Source organism: Coregonus clupeaformis, unplaced genomic scaffold, assembly GCF_020615455.1.
Source record: "Coregonus clupeaformis isolate EN_2021a unplaced genomic scaffold, ASM2061545v1 scaf3739, whole genome shotgun sequence".
Classification (NCBI taxonomy): Eukaryota; Metazoa; Chordata; class Actinopteri; order Salmoniformes; family Salmonidae; genus Coregonus; species Coregonus clupeaformis.
Window position 1 is genome coordinate 1 of NW_025537193.1, and position 19,715 is coordinate 19,715.

Below are 19,715 nucleotides of genomic sequence, written 5' to 3' on the forward strand. Positions count from 1 at the left end.
AAACAGGAACAGTAACAAGCAGTATGTATTGTATTCCTTCATTGACAGACATTTATTAATTTTTTAGGGGGGTAGATCAGCTTTAATATTGCAGATACAGTGGGGAGAAAAAGTAATTAGTCAGCCACCAATTGTGCAAGTTCTCCCACTTGAGAGAGGCCTGTAATTTTCATCATAGGTACATGTCAACTATGACAGACAAATTGAGGGAAAAAAATCCAGAAAATCACATTGTAGGATTTTTAATGAATTTATTTGCAAAATATGGTGAAAAATAAGTATTTGGTCACCTACAAACAAGCCAGATTTCTGGCTCTCACAGACCTGTAACAACTTCTTTAAGAGGCTCCTCTGTCCTCCACTCGTTACCTGTATTAATGGCACCTGTTTGAACTTGTTATCAGTATAAAAGACACCTGTCCACAACCTCAAACAGTCACCTCCAAACTCCACTATGGCCAAGACCAAAGAGCTGTCAAAGGACACCAGAAACAAAATTGTAGACCTGCACCAGGCTGGGAAGACTGAATCTGCAATAGATAAGCAGCTTGGTTTGAAGAAATCAACTGTGGGAGCAATTATTAGGAAATGGAAGACATACAAGACCACTGATAATCTCTCTCCTTCGATCTGGGGCTCCACGCAAGATCTCAACCTGTGGGGTCAAAATGATCACAAGAACGGTGAGCAAAAATCCCCAGAACCACACGGGGACCTAGTGAATGACCTGCGAGAGCTGGGCCAAAGTAACAAAGCCTACCATCAGTAACACACTACGCCGCCAGGGACTCCAATCCTGCAGTGCAAGTATGACGTGTCCCCCCTGCTTAAGCCAGTACATGTCCAGGTCCGTCTGAAGTTTGCTAGAGTGCATTTTGGATGATGTGATCCAGAAGAGGATTGGGGAGAATGTATTATGGAGTCAGATGAAACCAAAATATAACTTTTTGGTAAAAACTCAACTAAGTCGTGTTTGGAGGACAAAGAATGCTGAGTTGCATCCAAAGAACACCATACCTACTGTGAAGCATGGGGTGGAAACATCATGCTTTGGGACTGTTTTTCTGCAAAGGGACCAGGACGACCTGATCCGTGTAAAGGAAAGAATGAATGGGGCCATGTATCATGAGATTTTTGAGTGAAAACCTCCTTCCATCAGCAAGGGCATTGAAGATGAAACGTGGCTGGGTCTTTCAGCATGACAATGATCCCAAACACACCGCCCGGGCAACGAAGGAGTGGCTTCGTAAGAAGCATTTCAAGGTCCTGGAGTGGCCTAGCCAGTCTCCAGATCTCAACCCCTAGAAAATCTTTTGGTAGGGAGTTGAAAGTCTGTGTTGCCCCAGTGACAGCCCCAAACATCACTGCTCTAGAGTAGATCTGCATGGAGGAATGGGCCAAAATACCAGCAACAGTGTGTTGAAAAACCTTGTGAAGACTTACAGAAAACGTTTGACCTGTGTCATTGCCAACAAAGGGTATATAACAAAGTATTGAGAAACTTTTGTTATTGGCCAAATACTTATTTTCCACCATAATTTGCAAATAAATTCATAAAAAATCCTACAATGTGATTTTCTGGAGATTTTTTTTTCTCATTTTGTCTGTCATAGTTGACGTGTACCTATGATGAAAATTACAGGCCTCTCTCATCTTTTTAAGTGGGAGAACTTGCACAATTGGTGGCTGACTAAATACTTTTTCCCCCCACTGTAGATTGTGGCTTCTGTCATTGTAATTCTGTGCATAATTTCCAATCCCCCATATATATATATTATATAGTAAATATGTACACTACCGTTCAAAAGTTTGGGGTCACTTAGAAATGTCCTTGTTTTCGAAAGAAAAGCATTTTCTTTGTCCATTAAAATAACATCAAATTTATCAGAAATACAGTGTAGACATTGTTAATGTTGTAAATGGCTATTGTAGCTGGAAAAGGCTGATTTTTAATGGGATAAGTCTACAGAGGAGCCATTATCGCAACCATCAGTCCTGTAGTTCAATGGCAATTATGTTAGCACAGCTGAAAACTGTTGTGCTGATGAAAGAAGCAATAAACTGGCCTTCTGGGCTAGTTTCCTGGAATTGAGTTAATTACAGGCTCAAATGGCCAGAAACAACTTTCTTCTGAAATTCGTCAGTCTATTCTTGTTCTGAAATGAAGACAATTCCGATGCGAGTTTCAGAAGAAAGTTATTTGTTTCTGGCCATTTTGAGCCTGTAATCGAACCCACAATTGCTGACCTAAGATCCAGATACTCAACTAGTCTCAAGAAAGCCAGTTTTTGCTCTTTATCAGCGCAACAGTTTTCAGCTGTGCTAACATAATTGCAAAATGGTTTTCTAATGATCAATTATCCCTTTTAAAATGATAAACTTGGATGTAGCAAACACAACGTGCTATTGGAACACAGGACTGATGGTTGCTGATAATGGGCCTCGTACGCCTATGTAGATATTCCATTAAAAATCAGCCGTTTCAGCTACATTTTTAGCAACATTAACAATGTCTACACTGTATTTCTGATCATTGATGTTATTTAATGGACAAAAAAGCTTTTCTTTGGAAAACAAGGACATAAGTGACCCCAAACTACTTGAACATAGTGTATTTTATTTTAAATATATATATATATATTTTTCCTTCTTTATTATTTTCCCCTAAACCTACCACCCCTTCCCTAATTGGAGTAAACTAATGGACAAAAATACTTAGGCTTCCACTTCCAGTTTATACATACTACATACATTTCACGGACAGTATATTTTACATTAGTTATCTTTTGTTTGATTTTAGTCCCAGCCTTCAGCTACCCTCAACCCCTACAATCTATCTCTGAAGACCATCCAGTTTTGATTTTAGCTGCCATATATTTTTCCACTGTGTGATGTTTCATAAAAGTTCTGAACCTTTCTATTCTCATAGTTTCTACAGATTGTAAATTAAAGATAACCTTTGCTAAGAGTATTATTATATTATTGATCAACTGACTATGACTTATCAAATCACTTAGTAGTGCTATTTGCAGAGTAAGCTCCAAGTAAACGTTGCAATTTTTTTGCCATTCCTGAACCTGCGACCAAAAACAAGCTACATATGGGCAGTACAAAAACAAGTGAGTTAAGGATTCTGTCTCTTCGTAGCAAAATCTGCAGAGCTGGGATTGTTGTCTCCTCCATATATATATAACATTATATTGGTTACAATAATTTTCTATAATAATTTAAATGGAAAAACTGGGACGATTGGAATCCGGCGTCGTTTTGTGTATCAGTTCATAGACCATGTGCCATGGAATCGGTACATCAAAAATCTCCTCCCAACTATTTTGCAACCTGTATGGCGTTTTGGTCAACGTTTTGGTCCTCAAGTAAAACTGATATATTTTTTATTTTTGACAGTTTCTTTTGCCAATTTTGGTCTTCAATGCAGGGCAAACAAACAAGTTCCCTACCTTCTCCCTTTTCCACTTGCCTCCTCCATTTTTGCAGTAATGCTGCAATCAGTTGGTTGTAATTTTGGACAGAGCAGAAATGTCCATATATTTTTGTTAACTGCATGTGTGACACAACCGAATTGAACTAGTCAACTAAATATCATCCCTTGATAAGTTTAATCAGCAGTAACACTGAGTGAATTGAAGAAGTTTTGTTGCTCTGTTATTAACAGTATTTTACAGCAAATGGGACAGCATGGTGCATACAACTGTTTCCCTGCACACTAGGTCAGAGCATTACAGGCACCTTTTAATATCTCTGTGTTCTACAGCAGCTGACAGGCACTCTAGCCCTAGCAGTGTTTTCTGCAGTCTTGGGTTCTCTACAGTATGGATACAGCCTGGGAGTCATCAATGCACCACAGAAGGTACACCCACACTGTTTATTTTAGTAATGAGTAAACAACAAGTAGTATTATAAACTTTTACTTTGTTTCCTAGGTGATTGAGCAGCATTATGGGCGGTCCCTGGGGGTGCTCCCTGAGGAGCGTCTCCTATCAGAAAATGATACAGAGACAAGGAAGCAGGAAGTGCATCCGTCTGTGGTCATGTATTGGTCTCTGTCTGTGTCAATCTTCTCCATCGGGGGTGTGGTGTCGTCCTTCCTGGTGGGCTTCGTTGGAGACCTGAGAGGAAGGTGTGTGTGAGCGTCCTTACCTCCCTTTTCATCTATCTGTCTCAAGATGAAACTGAATGCGCTTGTGTGACTGACTGAGTTTGAACTCGGGTCGTCTGTATGCCACAAGACTGTGTTAGCCCACTGAGCTAATGCCTATGCTGTCTGTGCAGGGTGAAGGGCATGTTGATGGTGAATGTGTTAGCAGTAATAGCAGGTCTATTGATGGGGATGGCTAAGATGTGGAAACCTCACATCCTGGTCATCGCTGGACGCTGTGTCATGGGATTCTACTGTGGTGAGTAATCAATAAATGAAGTCACACACTACAACAGGAAATAAGTATTTGGCCCAGCTCTGTTCACTACATCCTGATCACTACAAGTGTGAACAAGGCTGGTACTGACTCTCTCTTCTCTCTCTCTCTCTCAATTCAATTTCAATTTCAATTTCAATTTCAATTTAAGGGCTTTATTGGCATGGGAAATGTATGTTAACCTTGCCAAAGCAAGTGAAGTAGATAGTAAACAAAAGTGAAATAAACAATCAATATTAACAGTAAACATTACACTCAGAAGTTCCAAAAGAATAAAGACATTTCAAATGTAATAGTATGTATATATACAGTGTTGTAGCAATGTGCAAATAGTTAAAGTAGAAATGGGAAAATAAATAAACATAAATATGGGTTGTATTCACAATGGTGTTTGTTCTTCACTGGTTGCCCTTTTCTTGTGGCAACAGGTCACAAATCTTGCTGCTGTGATGGCACACTGTGGTTTTTCACCCAGTAGACAAGGGAGTTTATCAAAATTGGGTTTGTTTTCGAATTCTTTGTGGATCTCTGTAATCTGAGGGAAATATGTGTCTCTAATATGGTCATACATTTAGCAGGAGGTTAGGAAGTGCAGCACAGTTTCCACCTCATTTTGTGGGCAGTGTGCACATAGCCTGTCTTCTCTTGGAGACAGGCCTGCCTACGGCGGCCTTTCTCAATAGCAAGGCTATGCTCACTGAGTCTGTACATAGTCAAAGCTTTCCTTAAGTTTGGGTCAGTCACAGTGGTCAGGTATTCTGCCACTGTGTACTCTCTGTTTAGAGCCAAATAGCATTCTAGTTTGCGCTGTTTTTATGTTAATTATTTCCAATGTGTCAAGTAATTCTCTCTTTGTTTTCTCATGATTTGGTTGGGTCTAATTGTGTTGTTGTTGTTGTTGTCCTGGGGCTCTGTGGGGTCTGTTTGTGTTTGTGAACCAGGACCAGCTTACTTAGGGGACTCTTCTCCAAGTTCATCTCTTTGTAGGTGATGGCTTTGTTATGGAAGGTTTGGGAATCAAGCTCATTTTAAATGGTTATAGGAATTTAATGGCTCTTTTCTGGATTTTGATAATTAGCTTGGTATCGGCCTAATTCTGCTCTGCATGCATTATTTTGTGTTTTTCGTTGTACACAGAGGATATCTTTGCAGAATTCTGCATGCAGAGTCTCAATTTGGTGTTTGTCCCATTTTGTGAATTTTGGGTTGGTGAGCGGACCCCAGGCCTCACAACCATAAAGGGCAATGGGTTCTATAACTGATTCAAGTATTTTTAGCCAGATCCTAATTGGTATGTCAAATTTTATGTTCCTTTTGATGGCATAGAAGGCCCTTCTTGCCTTGTCTCTCAGATCGTTCACAGCTTTGTGGAAGTTACCTGTGTTGCGCTGATGTTTAGGCAGAGGTATGTATAGTTTTTTTGTGTGCTCTAGGGCAACGGTGTCTAGATGGAATTTGTATTTGTGGTCCTGGCAACTGGACCTTTTTTGGAACACCATTATTTTTGTCTTACTGAGATTTACTGTCAGGGCCTAGGTCTGACAGAATCTGTGCAGAAGATCTAGGTGCTGCTGTAGGCCCTCCTTGGTTGGTAACAGAAGCACCAGATCATTATCAAACAGTAGACATTTGACTTCAGATTCTAGTAGGGTGAGGCCGGGTGCTGCAGACTGTTCTAGTGCCCTCGCCAATTCGTTGATATATATGTTGAAGAGGGTGGGGCTTAAAATGTGTGTGTTTTTTGCCAATTTTAACCGCACACTTGTTGTTTGTGTACATGGATTTTATAATGTCGTATGTTTTTCCCCCAACCCCACTTTCCATCAATTTGTATAGCAGACCCTCATGCCAAATTGAGTCAAAAGCTTTTTTTAAATCAACAAAGCATGAGAAGACTTTGCCTTTGTTTTGGTTTGTTTGTTTGTCAATTAGGATGTGCAGGGTGAATATGTGGTCTGTCGTGACGGTAATTTGGTAAAAGCCAATTTGACAATTGCTCAGTACATTGTTTTCACTGAGGAAATGAACTAGTCTGCTGTTAATGATAATCCAGAGGATTTTCCCCAAGGTTGCTGTTGACGCATATCCCACGGTAGTTATTGGGGTCAAATTTGTCTCCACTTTTGTGGATTGGGGTGATCAGTCCTTGGTTCCAAATATTGGGGAAGGTGCCAGAGCTAAGGATGATGCTAAAGAGTTTAAGTATAGCCAATTGGAATTTGTGGTCTGTATATTTTATCATTTCATTGAGTATACCATCAACACCACAGGCCTTTTTGGGTTGGAGAGTTTGTATTTTGTCCTGTAGTTCATTCAATGTAATTGGAGAATCCAGTGGGTTCTGGTAGTCTTTAATAGTTGATTCTAAGATTTGCATTTGATCATGTATATTTTTTTGCTGTTTGTTCTTTGTTATAGGGCCAAAAAGATTGGGGAAGTGGTTTACCCATACATCTCCGTTTTGGATAGATAGCTCTTCGTGTTGTTGTTTGTTTAGTGTTTTCCAATTTTCCCAGAAGTGGTTAGAGTCTATGGATTCTTCAATTACATTGAGCTGATTTCTGACATGCTGTTCCTTCTTTTTCCATTGTGTATTTCTGTATTGTTTCAGTGATTCACCATAGTGGAGGCGTAGGCTCAGGTTTTCTGGGTCTCTATGTTTTTGGTTGGATAGGTTTCTCAATTTCTTTCTTAGGTTTTTGCATTCTTCATCAAACCATTTGTCACTGTTGTTACTTTTCTTCGGTTTTCTGTTAGAGATTTTTTGATTTGATAGGGATGCTGAGAGGTCAAATATACTGTTTAGGTTTTCTACTGCCAAGTTTACATCTTCACTATTACAGTGGAATGTTTTGTCCAGGAAGTTGTCTAAAAGGGATTTAATTTGTTGTTGCCTAATTGTTTTTTGGTAGGTTTCGACACTACTTTCCTTCCATCTATAGCATTTCTTAATATTATTCAGTTCCTTTGGCTTTGATGCCTCATGATTGAGTATTGCTCTGTTCAAGTAGACTGTGATTTTGCTGTGGTCTGATAGGGGTGTCAGTGGGCTGACTGTGAACGCTCTGAGAGACTCTGGGTTGAGGTCAGTGATAAAGTAGTCTACCGTACTACTGCCAAGAGATGAGCTATAGGTGTACCTACCATAGGAGTCCCCTCGAAGCCTACCATTGACTATGTACATACCCAGTGTGCGACAGAGCTGCAGGAGTTGTGACCCGTTTTTGTTGGTTATGTTGTCGTAGTTGTGCCTAGGGGGGGATTTGGGGGAGGGAATGCTGTCACCTCCAGGTAGGTGTTTGTCCCCCTGTGTGCTGAGGGTGTCAGGTTCTTGTCCAGTTCTGGCATTTAGGTCGCCACAGACTATGTCCCTGGGTCTGGAAATGATTGATTTCCCCCTCCAGGATGGAGAAGCTGTCTTCATTAAAGTATGGGGATTATAGTGGGGGGATATAGGTAGCACACAGGAGGACATTTTACTCTGTTGAGATCATTTCCTTTTGAATTTCTAGCCAAATGTAAAATGTTCCTGTTTTGATTAATTTAATAGAGTGAGTTAGGTCTGCTCTATACCAAATTAGCATACCCCCTGAGTCCCTTCCCTGTTTCACACCTGGTAGTTTGGTGAATGGGACTACCAGATCTCTGTAACCTAGAGGGCAACCAGTGGGTCCATCTCCTCTATACTATGTATTTCCGATTTATTTGGTGAAGTCCAGGTTCCTGCTCTTTAGGCCAAAGGCAGATGACCTCAGGCCTTGGATATTCCAGGATGAAATAGTGAAGGCTTTGGGTTCCATAAAGTGTCTATCTCTCTCTCTCTCTCTCATTCATTCTTTCTTTCTTTCTTTCTTTCTTTCTTTCTTTCTTTCATCTTTCTCTTTCTTTCTTTCTTTTTTTTTTTTCTTCTTTCTTTTCTCTCTCTCTCTCTCTCTCTCTCTCTCTCTCTCTCTCTCTCTCTCTCTCTCTCTCTCTCTCTCTCTCTCTCTCTCTCTCTCTCTCTCTCTCTCTCTCTCTCTCTCTCTCTCTCTCTCTCTCTCTCTCTCTCTCTCTCTCTCTCTCTCTCTCTCTCTCTCTCTCTCTCTCTCTCTCTCTCTCTCTCTCTCTCTCTCTCTCTCTCTCTCTCTCCTTCTCAGGTCTGTCCTCAGGGTTAGTTCCTATGTATATAGGGGAGATAGCTCCAATGGCCTACAGAGGAGCTCTGGGAACCTTACATCAACTGGCTATTGTTACTGGTATACTACTGAGTCAGGTAAGACCACACACACACCTATGTGTCCGTCCCTAATCTCTGTCCCCCTGTCACTGTCTGTGTCCATCCCTAATCTCTGTCCCCCTGTCTCTCTCTGTGTCCGTCCCTAATCTCCATCCCCCTGTCACTGTCTGTGTCCGTCCCTCATCTCTGTCCCCCTGTCCCCCAGGTGCTAGGTCTAGAGTTCCTCCTGGGTAATGACTACTACTGGCCGGTGCTGCTGGGTCTGTCTGGAGCTCCTGCTGTGTTACAGTCTCTACTGCTGCCACTGTGTCCTGAGAGTCCCAGATACCTCTACATCAAGAGAGGCATGGTGGAGGAGGCCAAGAAGAGTACGTACTGTAGAAATATCAGCTCTCTCTTAGAAAATATATATGATCTGAATAAGAATAACCTGAATAAATAATAATTGAATAAAAATACACACATGCTGTATGTGCGTGCATTTGTAGGTCTGCGTCGTCTGAAGGGAGAGTATGACCCATCGGCTGATCTGGAGGAGATGAGGAGGGAGAAGGAGGAGGCGGAGAAGGAGGCGCAAGTCTCTATCGCCGTCCTGGTACGTTCAATATCTCCTCTACTGAACATCTGGTGTATAGCTGTCTAATCATGTTGGTCTGGTCCTGTATTAATAATGTGATATGTGTCTGTAGTCCTGTATTAATAATGTGATATGTATCTGTAGTCCTGTATTAATAATGTGATATCTGTCTGTAGTCCTGTATTAATAATGAAATATGTCTGTAGTCCTGTATTAATAATGAAATATGTCTGTAGTCCTGCATTAATAATGTGATATGTGTCTGTGGTCCTGTATTAATAATGTGATATGTGTCTGTGGTCCAGTATTAATAATGGAATATATCTGTAGTCCTGTAGTCCTGTATTAATAATGAAATATGTCTGTAGGCCTGTATTAATAACGTGATATGTGTCTGTAGTCCTGTATTAATAATGAAATATATCTGTAGTCCTGTAGTCCTGTATTAATAATGTGATATGTCTGTAGACCTGTATTAATAATGTGACATGTGTCTGTAGTCCTGTATTAATAATGTGATATGTATCTGTAGTCCTGTATTAATAATGTGATATGTGTCTGTAGTCCTGTATTAATAATGTGATATGTATCTGTAGTCCTGTATTAATAATGTGATGTGTGTCTGTGGTCCTGTATTAATGCTGTAATATGCCTGTAGTCCTGTATTAATAATGTGATATGTGTATGTGGTCCTGTATTAATGCTGTAATATGCCTGTAGTCCTGTATTAATAATGTGATATGTGTCTGCAGACCTGTATTAATGCTGTAATATGCCTGTAGTCCTGTATTAATAATGTGATATGTGTCTGCAGACCTGTATTAATGCTGTAATATGCCAGTAGTCCTGTATTAATAATGTGATATGTGTATGTGGTCCTGTATTAATGCTGTAATATGCCTGTAGTCCTGTATTAATAATGTGATATGTGTCTGCAGACCTGTATTAATGATGTGATATGTCTGTGGTCCTGTATTAATAATGAGATATGTGTCTGCAGACCTGTATTAATAATGAGATATGTGTCTGCAGACCTGTATTAATGCTGTGATATGTCTGTAGTCCTGTATTAATTATGTGATATGTGTCTGCAGACCTGTATTAATGCTGTAATATGCCTGTAGTCCTGTATTAATAATGTGATATGTGTCTGCAGACCTGTATTAATGCTGTAATATGCCTGTAGTCCTGTATTAATAATGTGATATGTGTCTGCAGACCTGTATTAATGCTGTGATATGTCTGTAGTCCTGTATTAATAATGTGATATGTGTCTGCAGACCTGTATTAATGCTGTAATATGCCTGTAGTCCTGTATTAATAATGTGATATGTGTCTGCAGACCTGTATTAATGCTGTAATATGCCTGTAGTCCTGTATTAATAATGTGATATGTGTCTGCAGACCTGTATTAATGCTGTGATATGTCTGTAGTCCTGTATTAATAATGTGATATGTGTCTGCAGATCTGTATTAATGCTGTGATATGCCTGTAGTCCTGTATTAATAATGTGATATGTGTCTGCAGACCTGTATTAATGATGTGATATGTCTGTAGTCCTGTATTAATAATGTGATATGTCTGTGGTCTTCTAGGTGCGGTCGTCTCTCTACAGGCAGCAGCTGTTTGTAGCCCTGATGATGCATCTCTCACAACAACTGTCTGGAATCAACGCTGTGAGTTACTGAGAGAGAGGGAACAACTGTCTGGAATCAACGCTGTGAGTTACTGAGAGAGAGGGGGAGAGAGGGAACAACTGTCTGGAATCAACGCTGTGAGTTACTGAGAGAGAGGTGGAGAGAGGGAACAACTGTCTGGAATCAACACTGTGAGTTACTGAGAGAGAGGGGGAGAGAGGGAACAACTATCTAGAATCAATGCTGTGAGTTACTGAGAGAGAGGGGGAGAGAGGGAACAACTATCTGGAATCAATGCTGTGAGTTACTGAGAGAGAGGGGCAGAGAGGGAACAACTGTCTGAGAGAGAGAATACAGGAAGAAAAGAGAGGGATTGTGAATGAATGAGAGAGTGAAGTGTGTGTGTGTTGAGTCACCAGTGAGTGTATTGTATCTTTGTATATTGTTTTATATTGTTTTATATTGTTTTATATAGTTTTAACAGCATGGATGAGTCAGATTGAGGTTTTTATGACTCTGCTTTACTGGATGGAAACATAATGTTTGTTTTTATCTCTTTAGATATTTTATTACTCAACAGCCATCTTTGAGAGAGCAGGAGTCACCCAGCCTGTCTATGCAACCATTGGAGTAGGAGTTATCAATACCGTCTTTACTATGGTGTCGGTACGGAAAGACACGCGCACACGCACACGCGCGCACACACACACACACACACACTTAGACAAACCATTTGTAGGTCAGTGATGCAAACAGTCATACTGTTTAAGTGAACTAAAATGTGTGTGTGTGTTGCAGGTGGCCCTAGTGGACAGGGCCGGCCGACGGACATTGACTCTGATTGGTTTAGGAGGGATGTGTATCTGTGCCGTCGCCATGACAGTCGGCCTCGTCTACCTGGTATGACCAATCAAAATGAATTGTCTCTATCTCTCTACCAATAGGGTTTCAGTATCGAGAGTTACATTTCCTGTCTGTATATGACTGTTTCCTATGTTTGTTAACCATCTCTTGTTCCTCCAGAGTAAAATAATTAGTATTTATTTATTTTATTTAACCTTTATTTAACTAGGCAAGGCAGTTAAGAACAAATTCTTATTTACAATGACGGCCTACTAAAAGGCAAAAGGCCTCCTGCGGGGACGGGGGCTGGGATAAAAAAAATATATATAGGACAAAACACACATCACGACAAGAGACACCACAACACTACATAAAGAGAGACCTAAGACAACAACATAGCATGGCAGCAACACATGACAACACAGCATGGTAGCAAAACCACATGACAACAGCATGGTAGCAACACAACATGGCAGCAGTGCAACATGATAGCAGTACAAAACATGGTAGAAACATAATTGGGCACAGACAACAGCACAAAGGTAAGAAGGTAGAGACAACAATACATCACGCAATGCAGCCACAACTGTCAGTATGAGTGTCCATGATTGAGTCTTTGAATAAAGAGAGGGAGATAAAACTGTCCAGTTTGAGTGTTTTTTGCAGCTCGTTCCAGTCGCTAGCAGCACCGAACTGGAAAGAGGAGCGACCCGGGGATGTGTGTGCTTTGGGGACCTTTAACAGAATGTGACTGGCAGAACGGGTGTTGAATGTGGAGGATGAGGGCTGCAGTAGGTATCTCAGATAGGGGGGAGTGAGGCCTAAGAGGGTTTTATAAATAAGCATCAACCAGTGGGTCTTGCGACGGGTATACAGAGATGACCAGTTTACAGAGGAGTATAGAGTGCAGTGATGTGTCCTATAAGGAGCATTGGTGGCAAATTTGGTGGCCGAATGGTAAAGAACATCTAGCCGCTCGAGAGAGCACTCTTTGCAAAGGTTGGTGTGAGGTGTGACCCAGGTGCGGTGCAGGTTAGACAGTAGGCGGTAGGCAGAGATGGTGAAACAAGGAACTTTACTGATGGTCCCGAAGCCAGGATACAAAATTACGGACTTTACACAAAAAAGAAAGGCGGAGCAAATAAGACTCCAAAAAACAGGCAGACAGCCAAAAATATGAAATACTAACTATGACTGAAATAATAACTAAACAGGGAGAACACTTCTCACGTACCTGTCCATACGTCCCGCGATCAGACACTGATTAGTACTGCTTGGCATAGTGAAACTAGCAGGGAATAAATACACAGGTGAATCAGATAGACACAGGTGACACCAATAGGAAGACACCTAGTGGGTCGCTCCGGAACTGCGACCCCCTCCTGTAACAGTGCCCCCCTCCCCCAGACGAACTGCCCCAGCCGTTCACCTCTGTTGTTATCAGCCCTGGGTCCAGAATGTCCCTCCTGTGCACCCAGGAATTGGAGACCCCTCCCCATCCGCCGGCAGTCCAGGATCCGGTCCACAGTAAAAGCCGGCTGCCCTCCGACGAGGCGCAGCGGGGGGAACAGGACAAGGAGGTGGAGCCAGGGGACAGGTGGTGACTGACTTGAGGAGGGACACATGGAATGTGGGATGCACCCGCATGGTGGGGGGAAGTTGCAGGCGGTAGGCCACTGGGTTGACTCGACGGACCACTCTGAATGGCTAGACGAACTGGGGGGACAGCTTCCTGGACTCCACGCGGAGGGGAAGATCCCGCGTGGAGAGCCACACCCTCTGTCCCGGGCGATGCCTGCGGTTGGCCTGGAGTTGAGACCTGACCGAGGCTCGCTTAAGTACCGTCCGTACCTGCCTCCAGGTGCGGCGACAGTGACTGATGTGGGCCTGGACCGACGTGACCACCGCCTCCTCCTCTTGCTCGGGGAATGGGGGGGTTGGTACCCGTATTGGCACTGGAAGGGGGACAGGCCGGTGGATGAGCAGAGAAGGGTGTTGTGGGCGTACTCTGCCCACGCCAGTTGTTGACTCCACGTAGCTGGGTTTCTGGAGGCGTAGCACCTCAGCACCACTTCCAGATCCTGGTTGACGCACTCCATCTGCCCATTCAACTGGGGATGGAAGCCGGAAGACAAGCTGACGGAGGCGCCGAGGCAGGTGGCGAACACCTTCAAGAACCTGGAGGTGAACTGAGGGCCACGATCCGACACCACATCTTGGGGAAGGCCATGGACCCGGAAAACGTGCTGCACCACCAACTTAGCCGTCTCCCGGTGGAAATGAAATCCAGCGAGATGTGGAACCAGGGGCACTTGGGCATAGGCGGGGGTCGGAGCAGCCCTGCCGCGGGCTGACGTGAGCGCGCACACCGGGCTAGCAGCCACGAAGGCGCGCGTATCCCCATCAGCAGATGGCCACCAGAACCTCCTATGCAGGAACTCCAACGTCCTGGCGCCCCACGGATGGCTGGTGAGGTCAGACGCGTGCGCCCACTGACGCAGTCGCGAGCGCGCAGCCTTGGGTACGTACATCCTCCCCGATGGACCTCCTCCCGGATCGGGCTACAGCCGTAGCGCTGCTCTGACCAGCCTATAGATTCCCCACAAAACTGGGGCAGCAATCAGGGCATTGGGGACATTTACATTTTACATTTTAGTCATTTAGCAGACGCTCTTATCCAGAGCGACTTAGAGTTAGTGAGTGCATACATTTTTCATACTGGCCCCCCGCGTTGCAAACGCCATGCTCTACCAACTGAGCTACACGGGGGGCCAATGGGGTCGTCCCTCTCCACCAGGTCCACGGGGTCGAACTGCCGGGAGAGCGCATTAGGCTTGGTGTTCTTCAACCCCGGACGGTATGAGATGGTGAACCGGAACCTGGTGAAGAACAACGCCCACCTGGCCTGGCGCGAGTTGAGCCTCTTGGCTCCCTGACTGTAGGCTAAGTTCTTGTGGTCAGTCCATATGACAAATGGATGGGCGGCCCCCTCTAGCCAATGTCTCCACTCCCCCAGGGCGAGATTGACCGCTAGCAGCTCATGGTTCCCCACGTCGTAATTCCGCTCCGCCGGGGACAGCCGACAGGAGAAAAATGCGCAGGGGTGAGTCTTACCGTCCGTGAGGAACTGCTGGATCAGGATTGCTCCCACCGCAACGTCTGAAGTATCCACCTCCACAATGAACGGCAGGGACGGATCAGGATGCCCGAGGACCGGGGCCGATGTAAAACGCTGCTTCAGCGCATCAAATGTGTTCCCCACTTCCGGGATCCAAGCGAAGGGGAGTGGCTAGGGAGCTAAAATTGCGAATGAACCGCCTATAAAAATGTTCACTCATGTCCTTCGAAAATATGAGGATATCATCCAAATACACGAAGACGCTGTAGTCGAGGAGGTCCCGGAGCACGTCATTGACCAACGCCTGGAACATCGCAAGTGCGTTGACTAGACCAAACGGCATGACTTGGTACTCGTAATGCCCACTGGGTGTGTTAAACGCCGTCTTCCACTCGTTCCCCTTCCGAATCCTCACCAGGTTGTAGGCATTACGTAAGTCCAGCTTGGTGAAGACCCGGGCTCCCTGCAACGACTCGAATGCCGTCGTCATCAGGGGGAGTGGGTAGCGGTTCTTAACCGTGATGTCGTTGAGCGCCCGGTAATCAATGCAGTAGTTTGGGCTGATGAGTGGTCGGTGGAGACCGGAACAGGACGGGGGCGGTGCCTCCCTTCAGGATGAGCCGCCCCGTGGACCAGTCTATCCGGGGTTTGTGGGCGACCAGCCAGAGGAGCCCGAGGACGAGGGGACACGCCAGAGAGTCCACAATGAAAAACTGATATCCTCCCATAGCCCCCCCCCCGCCTCCTGGACACGCACGGGAACAGTGCGCCGGGTGATGAAGCCCGACCCCAATGGTCGGCCGTCCAGGCCCATGACTGGAACTGGCTCGGAGAGGGAGAGTAACGGAACGCTCCACCCTTAGGCCAGCCCCGCGTCCATCCGGTTTCCCTCAGCCCCCGACGGGGAGAAAAGTCTGGGAGTCTCTGGAGTTGAGGTTTCGGTTCCGGCTTGCTAGCACCCCTCCCGATACTAGCGAGCCCTCCCATTTCCCGGCTTCTCCGGGCATGAGTCGCAGTGGTGACCTGCCTGGCCGCAGTACAGGCAACGTCCCTGGCGCAGACGCCTCTGCCTTTCCATCCTGGACAGGTGCATCGTACCCAGCTGCATAGCCTCCTCCTGAGGTGTCTCCTCCCTGAATCGGCGGAAAGCCTCCAGGTTGATAGGGGGACGCAGAGGCGCGCCTTGCGTCATGCCTCTCTCGTGCGCCCTCTCACGACGCCGATTGTCTACCCGCACCGAGAGGTCGATGAGGCCGTCCAGTCACTCAGGCAGCTCCCTGAAGGAGAGTTCATCCTTCATCCCCTCTGATAGCCCCTTAGCGTAAAGGACGACCAGGGCGGCCTCCTCCCATCCTGCCTCTCGAGCCCAGGTCAGGAACTCCACGGAGTAGTCCGCCACCGAACAGTCAACCTGCCGACAGGCCGTGAGCTGCCTCCCGGCCTCGTGCCCCGACACCACCCGAGAGGTGTCGAACACCTTGCGTAGCTCCCGGGTGAATAGGTAGGAATCGGAGCACGCCGGAGTTTGGCTCTCCCACTCCGTAATCTAGCATGGGTAGGATGGTTCATCTGAATCAGGGTTAGTTTGTCAGCTGGGGTGAAAGAGGAGCGATTACGATAGAGGAAACCAAGTCTAGATTTAACCTTAGCATGCAGCTTTGATATGTGCTGAGAGAAGGACAGTGTACCATCTAGTCATACTCCCTAGGACTAAGCTCTAAACCCTCAGAGGTAGTAATCACACCGGTGGGGAAGGGGGTATTCTTCTTACCAAACCACATTACCTTTGCTTTGGAGGTGTTCAGAACAAGGTTAAGGGCAGAGAAACCTTGTTGGATACTAAGAAAGACTTTGTTGTAGAGTGTTCAACACATAATCCGGGGAGGGGCCAGCCGAGTATATGACTGTGTCATCTGCATATAAATGGATGAGAGAGCTTCCTACTGCCTGAGCTATGTTGTTGATGTAAATTGAGAAGAGCGTGGGGCCTAGGATTGAGCCTTGGGGTACTCCCTTGGTGACAGGCAGTCTGAGACAGCAGATGTTTTGACTTTATACACTTTACTCTTTGAGAGAGGTAGTTGGCAAACCAGGCCAAAGACCCCTCAGAGACACCAATACTCCTTAGCCGGCCCACAAGAATGGAATGGTCTACCGTATCAAAAGCATTAGCCAAGTCAATTAAAATAGCAGCACAACATTGCTTAGAATTAAGGGCAATGGTGACATCATTTAGGACCTACAAGGTTGCAGTGACACATCCATAACCTGAGCAGAAACCAGATTGCATACCAGAGGTATTCACCTCTCCTCTCCTCCCCAGAGTGTCTACTCCTGGATGTCCTACGTCAGCATGTCGGCCATCTTCCTGTTTGTGTGTTTCTTTGAGATCGGCCCTGGTCCCATCCCCTGGTTCATCGTGGCTGAGTTATTCAGTCAGGGCCCCAGGCCTGCTGCTATAGCTCTGGCTGGCTGCACCAACTGGACCAGCAACTTCATCATAGGCATGACCTTCCCTTACATAGAGGTAAGATGCATGGGCGGACGGACAGACGGACTGCGGGACGGACAGACAGATCGACAGACCCATTAACTTACCCTCCATCTCTCTCTCTCTCTCTCTCTCTCTCTTTCCCTCTACCCTCCACCTCTCCCGCCAGGCTCTGTGTGGTAGCTATGTGTTCGTCCTGTTTGCGGTGCTGTTGTTTGGTTTCACTGTGTTCACCTACCTGCGTGTGCCGGAGACCAAAGGGAAGACATTTAAGGAGATAGCAGCTGTGTTCCAGAAGGGAAGGAAACAGACACCAGGAACCAAGAAGACTGGAACTGGTACTGGAACTGGTACTGGTACTTCCACCGAGCTGGAGCAGCTCAAATCAGACTCCCACGCCTGACACTCTCATTAGTCCAGGGGGATCCAACACTGTTCCAGCCCTGCACTAACATATCTTAATAGCTTAATCTGGTGTCTTACTGCAGGGCTGGCATGATTAGCTGTGTGACAGAATGTAAATGATGAAAGTCCTAAATCATATTGCCATCTATATAGTCGTTTACTTCCATGAACAACTCCTGACATGACTATCTTTACATATCTCATACACAGGGCCCAGAGTTTTTCCTGCTCAGGATAAAACAGCCAGAAAAACTCCTGTCTCTACTGTATCATGCATGTACAGTACAATAGTGAGAAAGACAGTAGATGGTTTTGTTTCTAGAGGCTACATTGTCCTGTTATTTACCACGTTCAATGTGTTTCTGACTGAATGTATTTACACAAGTTGAATGTCAACAAATGGGACTTTAGGATGACTATTAATAAATGACTACAAAGATAGTGCAATGAAGACTGGAATGACACACACACAAGCATGCACACACACATGTATGCATTCTCTGTCTCTGTCTTTGTTCTCTCTCTCTGTCTCTGTCTCTTTGTCTCTGTCTCTTTGTCTCTCTCTCTTTGTCTCTCTCTCTTTGTCTCTCTCTCTTTGTCTCTCTCTCTCTGTCTCTGTCTCTCTCTATATCTCTTTGTCTTTGTCTCTGTCTCTCTCTATATCTGTCTCTGTCTCTGTCTCTGTCTCTGTCTCTCTGTCTTTGTTCTCTCTCTCTGTCTCTGTCTCTGTCTCTTTGTCTCTCTCTCTCTGTCGCTGTCTCTCTCTATATATCTTTGTTTCTTTGTCTCTCTCTCTCTCTCTCTCTCTCTCTCCTGCCAGATGGCTGTTAATGTTAAACCCAGAGGAAATTAATTGCAAACACTTTTATCAACAGACTCAGACAGGCACATGCACACACACACACACACACACACACACACTCTCACACACACACATACACATACACACACACACAAAGCAAACCCCACCAGAGCAGAATTAACTCTAATAGCTGGTTGGGTCAATTGTCATCTTAGATGGCTGCTCTCTACGTAAGCTAGAGTTTTACCTGATCATGTGACCTAGTGAAATAATATTATTATGTCCATGTTAGGAAGGAAGACTTTGCATGCCTGCATTGTTGGATTGGAACTGTGAGTTATTAAATTAGACTAAGGACACTCACCTCAACTTCATTATTGATAGAACACACAACCAATGAGACCAACCAACATTTGCTAAAGAAGAACGTGTGGCCTGGCAACAACGTTAGCCGTTGGCATTGCCGCTGTAAATAAATAAAGGTTGAGTTAAGATGTTTGTTAGGTGTCTGAGTAAAGTTGACGTACACTTCCAGACCCCTTTACTCCCTTCCTCATGCACACTCATGGGGTAATAGCAGCAAGGCTGTGGTATTTACTGTATTGTTGACCTTTTCACAGCTAGGAGTTGTTGCCAAGACACTATTGCTGCTATACTATGGCCTCAGGAGCCAGTATGTTCAAGATACCAACATGACTAGAGCTGTGAACCTGAATCAACAGAAGGTTCTGTTGTGTCCAGCCTATAGAGGGCAGTGATACAGCCCATGGTTGGGGTATGTTTTTATCAGAAACCTTTACTCAAAAACGTATGCACATACAAGCTAGACTTGGAGGACCCTGGAATTTGTTGTTCAGAATTGCTATATGTGTCAATTAGTATTTCTAATAGATGTTTCATTTATGTACAATTTTGCAGGCGCCACAACACCCACGTAGCAAATCGTTATGGAAAGCCTGTCAAGGTTGGAGTTTGGCGACCTGGCGTTGATGATAATGCATAGATCGGTAGAGGCAGGTACAAGGGATTTCCCACAGGGTCGGGAAGTATCAGCATCCGAGTGACAGATGACTCAACTGGGAGACCAGCCTCAACGAGGGGGCCAAATATGGTACAGTCTGGACAGAAGCGTAGAAAATATGGGTGTGGAGTGCATATCTGTCAATCATTATTGGTGAATGAATGCCTTAAG

At 44.9% G+C, this 19,715-nt stretch overlaps 1 protein-coding gene across 1 annotated transcript; it reads left to right on the forward strand.

Moving 5' to 3' along the window:
• Positions 1-3,763: 3,763 nt before the first annotated feature.
• On the forward strand, positions 3,764-18,162 carry LOC123490361 (solute carrier family 2, facilitated glucose transporter member 2-like; the record flags this gene model as incomplete). The annotated part of the gene is made up of 11 exons (XM_045220410.1): positions 3,764-3,868; positions 3,942-4,138; positions 4,291-4,415; positions 8,570-8,685; positions 8,855-9,017; positions 9,138-9,244; positions 10,823-10,903; positions 11,426-11,530; positions 11,663-11,764; positions 17,149-17,352; positions 17,486-18,162. Coding segments are annotated over 11 exons (1,539 nt in total), but the record flags the coding sequence as incomplete, so codon positions are not given.
• Between the last annotated feature and the right edge of the window lie 1,553 nt (positions 18,163-19,715).